Here is a 16402-nt window from a genome sequence, read left to right on the forward strand (position 1 = left end):
AAGAGTCCTATATAAACCATCCTGAAGCACCAGTTAATACTCCCTTGCATTTAATAATATTCAAGATGCATTTTTATTCAATTCGAAAGAGAAATTTTATTAAATAATGTAACTTTTAACGAAAAAACAATTTTTTGGCCTGGGAACAATCTCGTTAGCAAGGGACAAACTGAATAATGACATCCATCCTGGACAGACTTTAAATAAATTCACCAAAAAGTGGACATGGTGGTAGCGCTTCTACTGCCGTTGGGATTTAGTCATCTTCTCGTCAGTTGCTCCTCCATCGGAACGCAATACCTATTTTCCCATCTTGGGAGCAGTGTCCTTGCAGATTGTCTGGGCAATAAATTCGATGAGGGTTCGGGTGGGTCGGCCAGCCATTCCACGACGCAAATACTCGAAGTCGATGCCGTTGGTGACCATTACATTGGTGGCGTCCTGTGGGAGTAGGAGATTAAGGAATCGTTCGGTATATTTAAGGATTATTAAACTTACAATGTGCATCCACTGTCCGCAGGGCACGAATTCACGGAGGAAGGCGGCTGCCTTGCAAGGACGTCCACCACGACCGATGCCGTAGTTCTGGACATCACTGCGTCCTCCAGCACGCACCGCCTTGCTGTAGAAGTTCCACAGGGGGAAGCGCCAAACGCGATCCCCGGTGTGCATACTGGCGTGCTTGATCTGCTGCCACAGGATCTCCGAGTTGGTGAACACACCGCAGGCTGCCTCGTCCAGGGACTGCCGCATATATCCCGAGCAGGTGCCGATGTCTATGATGCACTTGGGACAGAAGTTCTGGGCATACAGCAGGGCATCGGCCAGCACAAGGACATCCTCGTGATCCGTGCACTGAACCTCGATGGTTTTGCCGTTCATAGACTTGACCATGTCGCCGGGTCGGAAGGAGTTGCAGCCAACTACGTTCTCGCACAGAGGGATCAGGCCGCGGATGTTGACCTAAGAGGGGGACTATGAGTAGGGGAACTATCCAAGAATAGCCAGAATTACTTACAGGCAACCTCAGACCAGCCACCGCCCGACAGGTGGCCACCACCACCGCTGCTCCGGTCATGTCGCCGCGCATGTGGAAGAGCTCGTGCTTTTTCTTCAGGCACAGACCGCCGGCGTCGTAGGTGATTCCCTGGCCAACCAGGACAATGGGTCGCTCCTCGGCACAGGTTCCATAGTAGCTCAGCTCCAGGAAGATGGGTGGCTCGCAGGAGGCCTTGCCCACCGCCAGGAAGGCGTGCATCGACTGGCTCTCCGCCCAACCCTCGACCTTGACCTCAACGTTGACACCCGATTTACAGAGCACCTCGACGACATTCTGGGCAAAGGCAGTGGGTGTCAAAAGATTGGAGGGCATCTCCTGCAGCTGGCGGGTCAGGTTCTGCGCGGCAGCCTTTTGCAGCCCAATGCGCCATCCTTCAATGTCGCAGACCTCGTCCTTGGTGGCATACAAATCGATGGCCGGGACGAAGATTCGGGTCTTGGGATCGCGCAGTTCCTGGTACAGCCAGATGCCCAGGGCAGCTCCTTCGGCCGCAGACTCCGCGTGTCCGCAGTTCTCCACCTCAATTCGATCTGTGTCCAGTTCGGCGAGAATCCTGCAGGCAGCGGCCACCGATCGTCGAATGGCCTCCTTCTGCTCGTCCAGGACCTCGTAGGGATTGTAGCCCAGGCACTCCTTGCCCAGACCGACGACGGCCACCACGGAATAGTAGGGAATGCGCTCCGGCTCCACGGCGAAGAGCAGACGGGCCTCGCCCCTCCTGGGCATGGGTCCCGACATCCGGAGCACCTCGATCAGGCGACCATTGGTCTTCTGGAGATTGTACCGCCAGCCGGCGGGCGTCAGGATGCCCGCGTCGTTCTTGTCCTCCTCATCCGCATAGACGCCGATGACCAGGGCTCGCGACGGCTGATCGGCACAGATGTCCATCTGCTGGAGCAACAGCATCTGGTTGATGGCCTGCGAGGCGTAGGATCGCTTCAGGAACTTCGGAGCATATTGGCGGCACACGGCGGACCGACTGCAGACCCGGAAGAGCAACTGACGCGATTTACCGAACATGGCCCCAGTACTACTTTACACGAAAGTACCCCTTCAAAAAAATGTTGTTCCGAAAAAAAGCAAATAACTTGGAATTTATCGCCGGTAAAATTTGGTTTCCAATAAATTGGAAATTAAAAGGAAATCTAAAAGAAATCTACTGCAAGTACAGACAATTTTTTTACGTTAAATTTTTTACTGAGTTGTTTACTCTACGAGAGGTTAACGGATACTGAAGCTATAGAGTCTGGCTTGGGGTTGGGTAGCCAACGGAATCGGAAGTCGGGTGACGGATGGATCAGAGCCATCTTTAGGATTTTTCCATGGCCTACGAGGTTTGCAACGACACTAAAAACCTTTTAAAATTCAACCTAATAACAATATTAATCCAGAAAACTATTCATTTTTAACCCCTTTATTGTTAATACCTTTGAATTAACCTAACCCCTCTGAAATAAATTAAATCCAAGAGCATTTCTTTAGTTCCGTTTATTAGTTTCCATACTCAGCGTAATCATTTAGGTACAATTCGTTCATTAGGTAATACTGCTTAACATTTGAGACACAAACTAGACACAGACACGTACACTTATCGAGAACATTTTTGGTAACGTACATATACATGGGGTATATTTCTCTTTAGCTACTACGAGTAGATATTCCTGTATATAAAATAACAATGGCTATCGAACGTCCTCCTCCATCGTAATTCACTGCGACAATTCTTGTACTTATTGTATGTGTAAATCGACCTTTGGTTGGGTTGCCGTTGCCTTGGGATATGTTTCAGTTTAAATGGCTTCAGATTCGATTCCTTTTGTTTGGTGGGGTGTGGTTTTGCGGTTCGGTTCGGTTCGATACGATACGAAAATATGCAGTTGAGATATAGATATAGATATACTTATAGTTCCTTTTTGATCTGCGGGGGGTTCAATAGTTCAACAGAGACTAGCGTAAACTTTGTAAGAGTGCAACAATCTAAGGGTGCGCAGAGCACATAAGAGGCACATTAGTTATTTGAGCAACAATAGCATAGAGACTAGAGTGTTAGACAGCTGTGAGTATCCAAGATGCTTGGTACTAATCTAATCCGGTACTTTGGCATTCGTCAGCAAAAAAATCTCAACCCAGCTTGTGTAAAGCCAGGCTTTATTTCTGTACTTAAGGGTGGAACGAAGTTGTATCTAAAATATAAGGGTTCGCCTTTGAAATCATGACTTAGTCATTATAAGCTTCTAATTCACAAAATTATCCTTTGAAATTTAAAACTGTTATTTGACTCTTTGAGAATTGAAAACAACCTTGAGAAGATGGCTGCAGAATAATATCCTACTCAAGAAAAATAGATTTGAATTACTGGTTAATAAACTTCATGCAATTACTAGTTTAAAGCCACATTTCTCCAAAAGAAGAATGAATTCGAAGACTTACAGTTTTAGCAAATAGTTCCACACCATTGTACATGCGATATAAAAATCTGATCCTTATCGAAATCCGATCGAGCAGTGATCTTAAGGTGGCAATCACAAAATCGTGGTCACGGTCACGGGTAACCCGTCGGCATTCACCGCCCGCTCCGTCTGCACCCGGGTGCCGAAGCTCTCCACACTGGTGGCCTTGCTGAGATCGATGGCCGGCACGTCCTCGTCGTAGTCGGAGGCCAGCTCCTCCTCGGCCAGGTAGCTGCACTTGGTGCCCGGCGCCGCCTTCGCCAGGTGCTGCTCCTCGTGCTCGTGATAGAAGTGGGTGCGGTCCATGTAGATGATCCCGTCATCGGTGTCGTCGTCCGTGTGGCAGACCGGATAGTGGCCGTAGCCCGCCTCGCACTGGTACGGATTCGACTTGACATGCACGTTGCGACAGCTGCCGCCGCAATTCTGGTGGCTCTCGGCGTCCCCGCCATTGGCCCCGTAGCACTGGCCCCGGTGCAGCGAGTGGCCCGCCGAATGGCCGCCCGAGTGACCCGCCGAGTGACCGCCCGAGTGGGCGTTCACCTGACCCACGCCAGCCGCCGCGCTGCTGGAGTGGGCCACTGACTGCTAGATGTGCGAGTGGGAGCGCGCTATCGAGAGCGAGTACGGACTGAGGTCCTTCTGGATCCGCATCGAGTCGTAGATGGGGAACTCGCAGCACAGGATGAACTTCAGGGCACTGGGCACCTCCACGTAGACGGCGGGGGGCACTGGGATCAGCGGCGAGGTCGAGGCCTTGTACTTCCGGTACTCCAGCTGGCTGCAAAAGGCGGGGGGAGAATATTAAATCACTTAAAGGGACAGCTCTATAAATTATTCAAGAAGTATGTACTTTATGAAACCTTAAGTATCTCGCTAAAAGGGCAGTTTTATTTATTTTTTCTACAGTTCTTTTATGATTATTAACCCCAGTAATAACTTAAAAAATAATAATACTTACTCTTTGTACTTCTCATCGGCACTTCGTTCCCTCAAGGGAATCCCGGACAAAAAAAGTATGATCATCGTGGTGAAAATGGGTGAGGCAATCGCCACCCACTCGTGACCGCTGATCACATTCAGCGATATGGCAAAGATGCCCCACCAGATGACTACCTCCCCAAAGTAGTTGGGATGCCGGGAGACGCTCCACAGGCCTTTTAGGGATTACACTTAATAACTTATACCAAAGAACATTATCAATGGCTTACCATCATTGCAGAACTTGCCCTGATTGGCCGGATCCTGGCGGAAGGAGAACTTCTGCAGATCCGCATAGGTCTCCGCCAGCAAACCCACGATGAACATACCCGTTCCCGTGGAGTCCAAGGTGGTCATGGTCTTTGGGGCACGCGGCTGCGAGTGGCGCGGTGAGTTGATGATTATTACAGGCAGTGACACAATGTACACCCACACGGCCTAAAAACAGGAAATTAAAATTCAAGTAAAATATAAACCTTTTAAAATGTAAATTTTAAATTAAAAGGGGTATTTCTTAAAGCTTTCGAGAACATAACAATCTTGGGAAAGTATTATTTGTAAAAATACACTGTTAGCTCTAGAAGAAATATAATTATCTAGGATCATGGGTCTTATCAAGCAATGGAAATATTTTTTAAAGCCTTCTGCAGATCTTAACTTTTTAATATTTTTGTTAGAATTTAGTAAGACTTAGGAGCATCTTCAATCGTTTTTAAACCATATTTTACTTTCCCACTTTGACGGAAAAACCGAGAATTTTTCAATACCACACTCAACAAAACTGTATCGAATTGAAGTCCCATCTACCAGACTCTTTTTCATTTTGGCAGTTATGCTCAAATTGCAATGGCAATATTTCAACTGGCAACAAGTGATTGGAATTCGGGCGAAATTCGAAATAAATGGAGACAAAACGATGGCGGGACATGCCACATGCAGCACGCCAGCGCCAGCACCATGACAATAAAGGCCGGACGGACTGCAACCACCCACTCGGCAGCAAGCCGCCCACAAGCCACCAACCACCCACTTGGACACCAACCACCACCCACCGCCCGCTCAACGTTTAGTTGGTGTCGCCCACATGTGTCATGTCATTCTGCCAGAGAGAATGGCGCTTTAATTGCTGGTCGGTCTGGGTCTGGGCCACATTGAGATTACCATTTCCAACCAGGCCGACAGGTGCTGAAATATGAAATATTCAAAGCCTTTGCGCACGTGTCAATTAGTGACAGTTTGATTGATTTTCCACCTCCAAGTTGAAGGTTCTGTCATTGAGAGTCGAATATTGAAAAGTGGCTGACGCAACCGATTGGTTTAGCCCCACTAGAACTCACCTGGAAGGTCCAGAAGACCGCGTAGCGAATGATGTTGCGGCGGGTATCCTCGAACTGCTTGTCGCGACCCAACTTTATAATGCGATATAGCAAATATCCGGACAGCCTTGCGCCCCACAGGCAAACGAAGAACGTAACCATCAGCTGGCGACTGTCGTAGGCCTGGAAATGAGGTTAATATAATAAACTAAATCGTTAAATTGAGGTGTCTAAATAGAAAGGCGTTAGATAAGCAAAAAATAAATTAATTTATAAATTTCATATTGTGCTTATAAAGGTAAAGTTATACTTCAGTTTGGTATTAACAATCCAAATATCTTTTAAAATCATTATTCCATTGTCTTTCATTTTATACAAATTTTAATATTTTAGTTGCAAAATCTTGTTTGTTAGATAAAACCACTTTTTAAATACAATACAATACAAAAAATCGATATGAAACGTAAATCTATTTTACAATATGTAAGCTCAATTTTAATTTGATACTAGGCCAGGTAAATTTTACCTGTTCGAAAAGAGTATTTCATGTAAAAACGATATGGGTGCATGACCTTAATTTGCATGGCCGAATCGATTTTACGGGAAGAAGATTTTATGTTGTGTGGGTTATAAATTATAACTTATAATTTATTTAAAAAATAATAACCAATTAACTTTTTATAAAACGTTTTATAAAAAAATTAAGTTTAATGTGTAGAACTCTGGACATGAGTTCAATACAGTAAAAATTCAACCTGAAGGTTGAAGAGAAAACTCATCAGGAAGAAGGCCATTCTTAAAGATGTTTTTGGGCAATAAACTGGAGAGTGTGGTCGTATCACGGCAATAAACATTTAGTGGTTGCCATTTGCCGGATGAGATATATATTCGAGGGCAATTGAGGGAGGCTCGGCGAAAGTTCGAGTTCAAGGCTGAGCCGGTGTATCCTTGGACAGGAAGCAGCTCTCGTAACTATTTTAGTATCCCCACAATAACAGAGGCATTTTCCTCACCTAGGGTATCTGGCGATTCGTCCCCTCGCCTCCGAATGCACGAAAATTGATTGCCCAACGAGCAATTTGCACGAATTTTCAGTTTTTGCACCGTCAAAGGAAAACATTTTGTGCTTTTATTCGTGGATATTTTATTTTACAAAACCACTTTCGGTGGTCATGCAAATTTTGCATAAATAAAGCGGAGCACGCACGAGTGCAAGCGGTTCTATGCTCCGCCCAGCCAACTGCCAAAGTGGCCACGGGGCAGTTGGCAGTTGGTTCAATAATGAATGAGTCGACTGCACTTTGCATATTTATAAACGTCATTGGCGGCGAAACTGAATCAGAAATGCATTTCGCGTGGTTGAGGAGGAGCCAGCCAACCGCTCCTTCGTCAAACGCCGTCATGAAAAATGCAGGAAAAATTGTTAAATTGCTTTGTCAATGGCAGTGAACAGGCGGCTCATGACCGTAACCGCCAGCCAAAGTCGATGGCAGGGCGAGGTCATATGGTCGTAGGACTATGGAAGGGCGCACTTTATTGAGGGCCCCGAGCAGTTGATAGTTTAATGGGTTTGTCGTATCGCAGGGCGGACTTGATTGCCCATTTTGTCGTTTGATTGAGCTGCCTTTCAGCCGGGGCTTAAGCTATTTTATCGCTCGATTTATTAAGCGAGACTGAACGGCGATAAACCATCGACAGGCGACTGCATACAGCGCCAGTAAAGCATTTTTATGGCCATCGCACAGCTGCAGCGAGCAGTGAGCAATTGTGCACTGTAGTGCTGTACAAGCGACAACAGCCACAAGCAATGGCAGCACTTCCGTTTCCGCTCGACGTCCTGCGTCCGCCATTTGCCTCCAGTCTTTAAATAAATTTTGCATTCCTAACTTAATGTCTGCTGGGGGAAGTTTAATTTTAATTTACGATCGATACTAAATTCGTTATTGCCACAAAAGTGTGGGAAGCAAAAGTTTATTGGACATTCGAACAAAATTAATACCTCGATTTTAACTTCTTTGTTTGATTTGTAAACAATTCGGCCCCAAAAATTAAAAGCTCATAAATGTGTGTGGTCGTGCAGATTTTACCCTCGATTGTTTGTTTTGCACACGAGTTTGCCCAGCAAAAACCCACAACAGAATCGATAAGAATGAATTTATTTCTCAATTTGTATCTCTTGTGCTGTGCGAATTGTTATAAGCCCTTAATGGGCTTTCATGGGCTATTCGGTAAATCGATACATTGAGGGGCGTTTTAAACTGGAAACTGAAACAAAGCTTTTACGGTCTTTGTTAAAGAGGAATATTATTGTTTTATCTTTATTAAGCTCCTCTTAAGAGGTTTTAATGATCCGCAAGTGGGTGTTTCTCTTATTAATTAAAATAAATTAGCCTCAAGTGCAAAAGTGTCAGATAAGCAGACAGGAAAATGAAGCACATGACAATGGAAATTGAAACCAAAATAATTTCACTCTTTGTTTGCGTCCGTTCTCTCATATTTCATTCAATAATTAGGGTAATCTTAATTAAAATCTTTTGAAGAGATGGTAATGAAGCGAAAATGAGTATTTAATATTAATTATATTAAAAGAGCCGGCGGTAAAGTGTGTCAGCATCAAAGATAAATCAAGTTAAATATACGCGGTTCAATCTGAAGCAAAAAAAGCAGCTAAAATCATTTCAGCATCTCAATAAATTTCATATTACAGGTACCGTATAAACTGTATATTTGTAAATAAATAAACCGATGGCTACTATTATTTTTCTAAAATTAAAAAATATTTCAAAAAATCGCAAAACAAATATTTTAAAAGTTTTTTTTATTAAAAATCTAGGTAATGTCCATTTCCCAAATAGTTCTTCGCACGTTTCATTGGCAGCTGTCAAATTATGAAATTTAAAAACAAAGCTATAGATACAATAAGTTTGATCCCCTTGTTAGCACGATTAAAAAGTATAGTATACTTTATGAGTAGAAGCTTGATCGTCCACTAAGAGTACTATGGTCCTCGTAATGAGCTGTCAGTCACTATTTAAGGTAAACATTGTTTTCCTCTTTAGCACCGTGCTAATTAAGGGCTTAACTACGAAATTGGCCATCGTGTCAAGTTAATTAATTATAAGTTATGGACCATTCTGGAGTGGATAGATTCGCTTTCAGGCTGCCCGCAAATAGCGTTAGTTGGCTGCTTAGGCATCGTGATAGCCTGGCGGAAGGACACGGCGACAGACAGATTGAAGACCCTCACGATGCCAAGGTCATGTTCAGCCAGAAGGAGACCCACGAGCCACAGCTACAGCTACAGCTACTGCAGATATAACAACAAATGGAACAACAGCAAACAACGAGAAACAACAGCTGAAATGTGGGCCTCGGTGGGCGTAACCTTTTGTTTGTCGGCAATGGATGTTTGGGTCTGTATGCGTTGATGTCTGTGTCTGTGTCGGCGTGCGTATGCAAAACTCAGTTTTCAATGTCAGCAGCCGAAACCACCGAAACCCACCCACCGCCCATCGCCCACAGCCCTTCATAGAGCACCCAAAACCACCCACTACAGCAGCCCCTTCACGCCCAGTTGGGCGACATGTTTATGGTCAGGCTTCAAGTTCACAGGATTTAATTTGCTCGAAAAAATACGTATACGCCATATATGGCGCAATGAAAGAGTGCGAGCTAATAAACAGAATAAACAAAATGGCTCATAAATTATGCATTGTTAAAATTTCAAGTATAGCCATAAATTATGTTCAACATATCAGATATAAAATATATTTGGCTTTTTCAAATGAATGCAATACAATAAATTTTATTTGTTCAACAACAATTTGTATTCATTATTAGTTTTGGGAAGGCTGAGTTAAATGTTTACCATAACCAATTTATAATCTTCTTAAATTGGTATAAAATCTATCCTATTTATCTTTAATTTGTAAATTATTAAATTGTAAGGTTTTGTTTCAAACTAAAAAAAATTGTTTGTTAAATTGTATTTTGCGGGTTTTTAATTAATATTAAATAAATTATTATTTTGATTTCAAGGATGATTTTTGCATTTTTATTTAGATAGGTAACTTCTTGTATAGTTTTGGAATACCACATTTCCATTCACTTTTCACCCGAGCATGATACTAAGAAACAATGCCCATATTCTGACCAAATTAAAATGATTTCGAAGATACTTATTGTAATAATAAAATATTATCTCAAGTAAATTCCACTTACCTTCGAGGGCCGATCAATTTGGCCGAGGAAGAAGGTCAGCAGGGAGATGATGATAAAGTTAACTCCGCCGGCAAAGTCCGTCAGCTTGTCCATTTGGAGCATGGAGTTGATCAGGAAGAAGACCAGCTGCAGACTGCCCACCACAATGGCGCTGATGGCGAAGTGATCGTAGTCCAGTACGTTGACGGCCATCGTTGTGGTTTTATCCTTTCTCCCTTCACCTTTAACCTTTCACCGAACTCTTTAGCCCCTGTCCAGAGTTTTATGGACGGGTCGGCAACAGGTACTCGTCCTCCTCCTGTCTGTTCTTTAATATTACAAAATGTTTTGCCTTCACATCGCCTCACTCACACCTATGCTCGGCTTCCTCGAAAAGTGTCTGTGCCACTCCCCCCGCCCACGGAGAGAGCTTTACATGCTGTGGGTGGGTGGCTCAGTGGTTGGGTGGTGCTGCCCGGTGGGTGGGTGGTTTGTGGCAGCGTTTGGCTGCCAGCCAAGGAGTCTCTCTTTTTTTGGGGCCGCTTGTTGATTACGTATTTATGTGATGATTGTTTATTTGGGGTCGCCTCTGCAAAGTGCAATAAATAATGCAATTTGTATATGCTGTGGCAGCTGCAAGTTATTTGCTAAATGAAAACTTAATTCAATTTCCCGCGCTCAGCGGCACGCAAATAGCATCATTCTCCCCCTTCCCCCAAAACCCACAAGTTACCCCTTGTCCTGATGCTATTTAAATAAATTTGAGCGAAACCACCTCGACATGGCAACAATCTCAAGCCGTTTTTGAGAGTCTGTGAGCATTGAGCCGGCAAATCGTTGGCAAAACGGAGACTAGAGCAACATGCTATCCTGGGCAGAGGTGCAGATAGGGTGTAAATTCTACTTAAACAAATAAAAAGAAATAGAATAAAGGGATTACAGGAAAGCTTATTTAAAATGCCTCCACAAAAAAACTCTATGGGATCAAATCGACATGCGCATGGTAAGTATACTGGTATACTTATACGCTTATCTGTTTTTCCTAATTCTCTGTCTAGCCTAAACGAATTATACCTCTTTAACTGAAAAACCCTAAATATTTTTACCTACTAAAATATTAATCAAACTTAAAATTCAAGTATTTCTAACCCCCTTAAATATAATCCTTGCTAAGCCACTGATCCTATGGCCATAAGTGTGTGCTGGAATGGTTTATATGGCACACACTTGAGCTGGCTGGTTTAACTTCTTGAGCCTTTATTTGCCTCTTGGGCTTGACTGCATTTGCACTGCTCTTCCTTTAGGCCCTCAACTATCCAAATATCCACACACTTGCCCCTTGGTTGGGACAACATTTTCAGCCCGCATACATAATTAACAGACCGAAATGGTTATCTATGATGCAGTCTGCAAATCTGGCCACTCACACAAGAACGTTACAATTTATAGTGCTTTCGGTTGAAGAGCCGCGGGGAATCGATTTTCGGACAGGTTAAAAGGGGGAAGCTGTCCAAAATTTACTGTCGGCGGATTAGCTGCGCTTGAAATGCCCGTTGAAATGTGTTAATTGGTCTGCGGTTTTCCGTTTGTTTCGCTCTCAAATTGCGACTCAATTAAATAAACATTTTTACGGATTATTTCGGAGCATTTAATAATTTTAGCTGACTCACAACGTATTAATAATTATTTTAATTGACTCACTCAAGTAATCCAATTTTAGCGTGACAATCCATGATTTTCAAGTCTAAGAAGCTCTTAAAACTTAACTAATAATGGGAATAATTTCAGTTGGAATTAATTTTACTGCTTTGCAATTAAAAAGTTCGCTTGCAGTTATTCGTTTTTATTAAGTCATTCAGTTAACTGGAAAAGAAAGTTTATGGTAGTTGTCAAAACTTTTCCCCGCGTAAAAGTTTCCATTAAATTCTGCGACTTCAGCTAAACCTGTTATAATCTGAATTTTTAATTTAATTTAGGATAATTACAAAGCCACTTTTACCAGCCAATTAAATTCACCGTGGTTTTAGTAACTACTTAACTTTTACCAACCATATTATTAAAAGGATTTTCAATTAACTGATGGGATTTGCGAATATATAATTAAAATTTCTTCGGTTTAGCAATCGTGTGTGAAAATTCAAAGCTAGTGAAAATTATAAAAGGAAGTAAATGCAAATTGGACGTTGCTTTTCGCTAATTGGCGATGTCGGGCCCACAAGCTAAGCTAATCCTATTCGCAGGGAATTCCTAGCAGGCCTCCTTTGGGGCCCACCAAAGTATGCAATGCTTTTTGTTCTTCGCATTTTGCCAAAGAAATGCATCAGCATTGCACATTCATTAAAGCAACACCCGCGGCGCCTTCAAGGCCCAAAAACAAAAGCAGCAACCGTGTTAAACTTGTGCCACCTCCTAAAAAAAAAGGTAAATTCACCTTAGTGTATGCAAATATGCAGCCAGTCAGCTGTGCTGTTGCCACTTGGCTTGCTCCCTGCCTGTTGTCATTGTTGCTGTTGCTTGTGTTACTTTGAGTTCTTGGTACACAGAAAAAAAATGTTCTATACTTAATCAAATATTACACATATTTATAATCTTTTTAATTACAATCAGTTTACATAAAATTGAATATAAATTATTTCGATTTTTTTAATATACGTTTTAAAAATATATTGACAAAAATAATTTGTTTACAAGAAATAAAACGTTTTAGAACCTAATTAAATTAAAAACATTAACATTTTATTAACTTTATAACATATATTTAAAACTTTATAGAATAAGGTATTTTTTGAGCACTTAAGATTTCGGTTTGAAAACCCCTTTTTACTATATTTTACAAGGAACCTTAAAATGTATCCCGTTTTTTCCAGTGTACTTAACATTGCCTGGCAACGCGTGGCAGAGTCGCCGGTGTGATGATTCCTGGCGGGGGGTGGGGGACAGGGGTTATTCGTAGCCGCAAGACATTGACAAGGTGTCTGCCAGGCTGTCACTCACACTCACCGCAACTCACTGCAGTTGTTTGTTGTTTTCCCAGGGCGGTAGTCTCTGTGTGTGTGTGGGGCAAAGCTCAGGAGTGAATTTGCATATACGACAAGGACCCCCCACCCCCGTTCCCGCCCCCCAGCGCCTTACACCCCCGTCCCGAAATGTTTGTCCCCAAGCTGTGCCCACTTTTAAACGCATTTTCGCGTGCTTTGCATTTTTCGCCAGCGTCGTTTGCCATTGTCGCCACCTTCTTGTGGGCATTAAGGTATGCCAGCGATGCAGTTTTCCACCACAATTGAACAAGAAAAGCCAATTTCGATGGGGTTGTAGCTAATATATTTTGACAAATGGAATGAAGCGGGCTTTGCCAGTAAAGTGAAAGGATTTGCCAAGAAGCGGTAGCCAAGAAACTTTTATTCCTGACCTTGATGGACTTGACGTTGAACATTTTGTCACGTATCAGAGTGGACCTCTTTAAGATGATGTTTTTAATGCACATATGATACAATTTAACGGTAGGACGAACTAATAGGATTTTGTAAAATTATTTATATAATTATTTAAAATAATTATAATTACTTTAAGAACTAGCCATAAAATCTATAGTTAAATCTCTGTGGTTGATCAAAACATGTGCCTAAAACTTTAAAATGCTATCGATATTAATTTATCTTAGTTAAATTTGTTATTAAGTGATAGAAATGGGTAAAATCCCTTGGCAAAATCTGTGTCACGCTTATTTCACACCTTTTTCCGTGCACTTACATGAGTTCTGCTTTAGGTGAAAACATCCAGAACAAATTGAATATAACCCTAAAACTATTACAAAACATTTCACGGTCGAGCCAAGACAATTCTCGATTTTCCGCGCGCGACTACTATTATTTTGCGCTGCCAGTATTTGTTTTCCTGTGGGCGGGTGTGTCAGACCGCGTTTGCAAGTGCTCTTGGCACTGAAATTGCAGCCATGTAATGGAATTGGCTGCGGTTCAACGGTGCGTATGATTAACTTTATGGCAGCGGCAAAGCGGAGGACTAAACAACTTTCATTTAGGGAGCAGCAAATTGCCCTGCTGTGCGATACACACCACTTACCAACTCGACTGCCTGTTGGCCGTTTATGCTAATTGTTTGTCATAGTTTCGGAATCGAGCAAAGTGACCTAAAAGTGACAGTGGCAATTAGGCATCTGCCAGGAATTTTAGTTCGTGTTGACACTATCGATTGCCTGCTGAATGTCGCTCGCAATTGATAGTGTCGAACTTCCCCTGCTGGCCGCAAAAACCTAATTTAATTATACCATTCTGACCATCACTTACTGCATCAACATGCAGTTTACCCCTGGTAATTGACAGTCGAATCACGTTTGCTTTGTTGGACATAGCAAGTGCATAAAAAGGTAATGGATTCTTTGATAATATTTGATATTTTTTGGGTTAGTGTAAAATAAATGGTATAGTGCCTAACTACCTCAAAATAAATAATATATATTAATAAATAAATAAAAATATATACTTCAAAATTTAATTTATTTAAGTGTTGACTTTAAATTTTAATTTCCAAGCTGGAGACTTTCTTTGTTTGCCCTTAAGCCATCTGAAGAATTAAAGTTTGCTTTGTGATATCATCTCCAGGACTTTCTTGCTCTCGAATTTTTCCCTAATGTTTGCCCATTCCAAGGATTCTGCTGTGTAATCCGACGAAATTGTTTTCCCATGGCCCGGCCAAAATGGAAATGCATTAAACTGAAATATTCATAAAGTGCAACTCATGGCGGGGCAATTCAATAAGGCCGAAACCATATTGAATTGACTCCCAGCGAAGGGAAATCTCCATAATGAATAAAGCATTCCGTTGGCAAGATTGGCACTTTATGTAATCCCACAGAACATCGTCGGCGGAGGCGGTGGACAAGGCGTGGGAATTCACTTAATATGGGCAGCATGGGCACCTTGAACTTCGACAGAGTTTGCCAAGGACTTTTTCGGACGACGAGGACGGAATCGGACTCAACGGGTGGTCGCCTGAAGGAATATTGACGTTTTTTCAATTAAACCTAGCCACCAGGCACTTCGGCGGTTGTATTTATGGCGTTCAGTTAGTTCTATTTTTATGAGGGGGCGGACAAACAAATGGGATGTGTTTGTGCCAGTGTCAATAGTGTAACTGAAGCTTTTCCAGCTCGCTGGGCGTATGTATATATGCAATATCCCATATCCTGTGGCAGATAAATAAATCGCACAGTAGCTAAGCGGAAAAAACACGCGTACACACACGCACTGTTATGTACACCACAAGCACACTCACTCACACACAGGTGCTTAGAAAGAGACATTAGAGAGTGTCTTTCGGGTAACTTTGTCCGCCTTTTTTTCCGCTTTTCCGCTTTTCCAACGCTGACACAAGTGGGAAGTCAAGCAAGTTGGACACGCGCTAAGTTTTACAATTTCCCGCTGAAGGTCTCGCCGCCCCCTTTTCCTGCCCCGCCCCCTTCTCCTTCCCCTTCCCCTTCGACCTGCCAAACAACTAACGCACATTTCCGTTTCCGCTTATGCCACAAAATGGCCAAAAGTGGCCGCCATTGGTGATTAGTTACGATTTCGTATTTTTTTGCGCCTCCGCTTAATTTCTCCCCTCGTTGCCGTTGTGGCTTTGGTTTTTATTGCTGCCACTGCTGCTTTTGTTTTTCTCGATTGCAGCCAGCATCTACGAGGCGAATGCAAACACACCGCCGCGCTTTTTTGCGAACGGAAGGGACTCGGGCAACCGACGCAACAGACGACTCCGGGTGGACTGAAATGGACTTTCTCTGCTCCCGCAGCAGCAGCTCAATTCCGGCTGCAAGTTGGGAGAAAGCCTCTCTCCCAAAAACACTGCGCAACTGCTTGCTGCGGCGAAAGGGCGCCAAGTTTTGAAACGCTTTTATGGAAAGTAAATCTAGAATCTGTATTTAGAAATAATTCATAAACTACAAATCATTTGTAACAAATGTGTACACATAATTCGCTTTTACTCTTCTTAAGGTATTAACTTTTACTTAGCAACCGTTTACAATATTTTACCATTTTGAATTTGCAAAAATTTAAACATTTTACTAACTTATTTTCCATTGAACCATTGAATTATCTTAGTTTATTGCCTTAAATTAAGCTGCTATAACACCAGACACCAGAGACTTTTGAAGATAAGAAATTTAGCTGAAGAGTTTCCAGTGACAATTATTTGCTTTGTTTCAATTTCCGCACTCGTAAGCACTTTCTTATCTGTCCAGCAATTCTTTCGAAGACCCAAAGCTTATTTGTACAGTCTTTTGTGTTTATTCCCGGTATTTCCCCTTTGGTTCCATAAAGTTACGCAGTCAAAAAATTAGACGTTGGCAAAAATTATCGCCAGTATATGTAAGTAAATTT

General features: G+C 42.6%; 2 protein-coding genes across 2 annotated transcripts; both read right to left on the reverse strand.

Moving 5' to 3' along the window:
* Positions 1-70: 70 nt before the first annotated feature.
* Positions 71-2294, reverse strand: S-Lap1 (Sperm-Leucylaminopeptidase 1). Its single transcript, XM_017137020.3, has 3 exons — positions 1019-2294; positions 499-963; positions 71-441 (listed from the first exon to the last, which is right to left on the reverse strand). The coding sequence occupies exons 1-3, from the start codon at positions 2078-2080 to the stop codon at positions 301-303; spliced, it is 1668 nt and encodes a 555-aa protein (XP_016992509.1). The 5' UTR covers positions 2081-2294; the 3' UTR covers positions 71-300.
* Positions 2295-2539: 245 nt separating this feature from the next.
* Positions 2540-15792, reverse strand: LOC108054204 (uncharacterized). The gene is given in 6 exon segments (XM_070214410.1): positions 2540-4291; positions 4472-4667; positions 4722-4929; positions 5829-5990; positions 10029-10596; positions 15528-15792. Coding segments are annotated over 5 exon segments (1467 nt in total). The 5' UTR covers positions 10221-10596; positions 15528-15792; the 3' UTR covers positions 2540-3582.
* Between the last annotated feature and the right edge of the window lie 610 nt (positions 15793-16402).

This window comes from Drosophila takahashii, chromosome 3L (assembly GCF_030179915.1).
Source record: "Drosophila takahashii strain IR98-3 E-12201 chromosome 3L, DtakHiC1v2, whole genome shotgun sequence".
NCBI lineage: Eukaryota > Metazoa > Arthropoda > Insecta > Diptera > Drosophilidae > Drosophila > Drosophila takahashii.

Coding starts and splice junctions, on each gene's coding strand:
- S-Lap1 (XM_017137020.3), bottom strand. CDS start 2,080: ATGTTCGGTAAATCGCGTCAGTTGCTCTTCCGGGTCTGCAGTCGGTCC. Junction 964..1,018: donor TGGCTGGTCTGAGGTTGCCT/GTAAGTAATTCT, acceptor TCCCCCTCTTAG/GTCAACATCCGCGGCCTGAT. Junction 442..498: donor GCGGACAGTGGATGCACATT/GTAAGTTTAATA, acceptor CTACTCCCACAG/GACGCCACCAATGTAATGGT.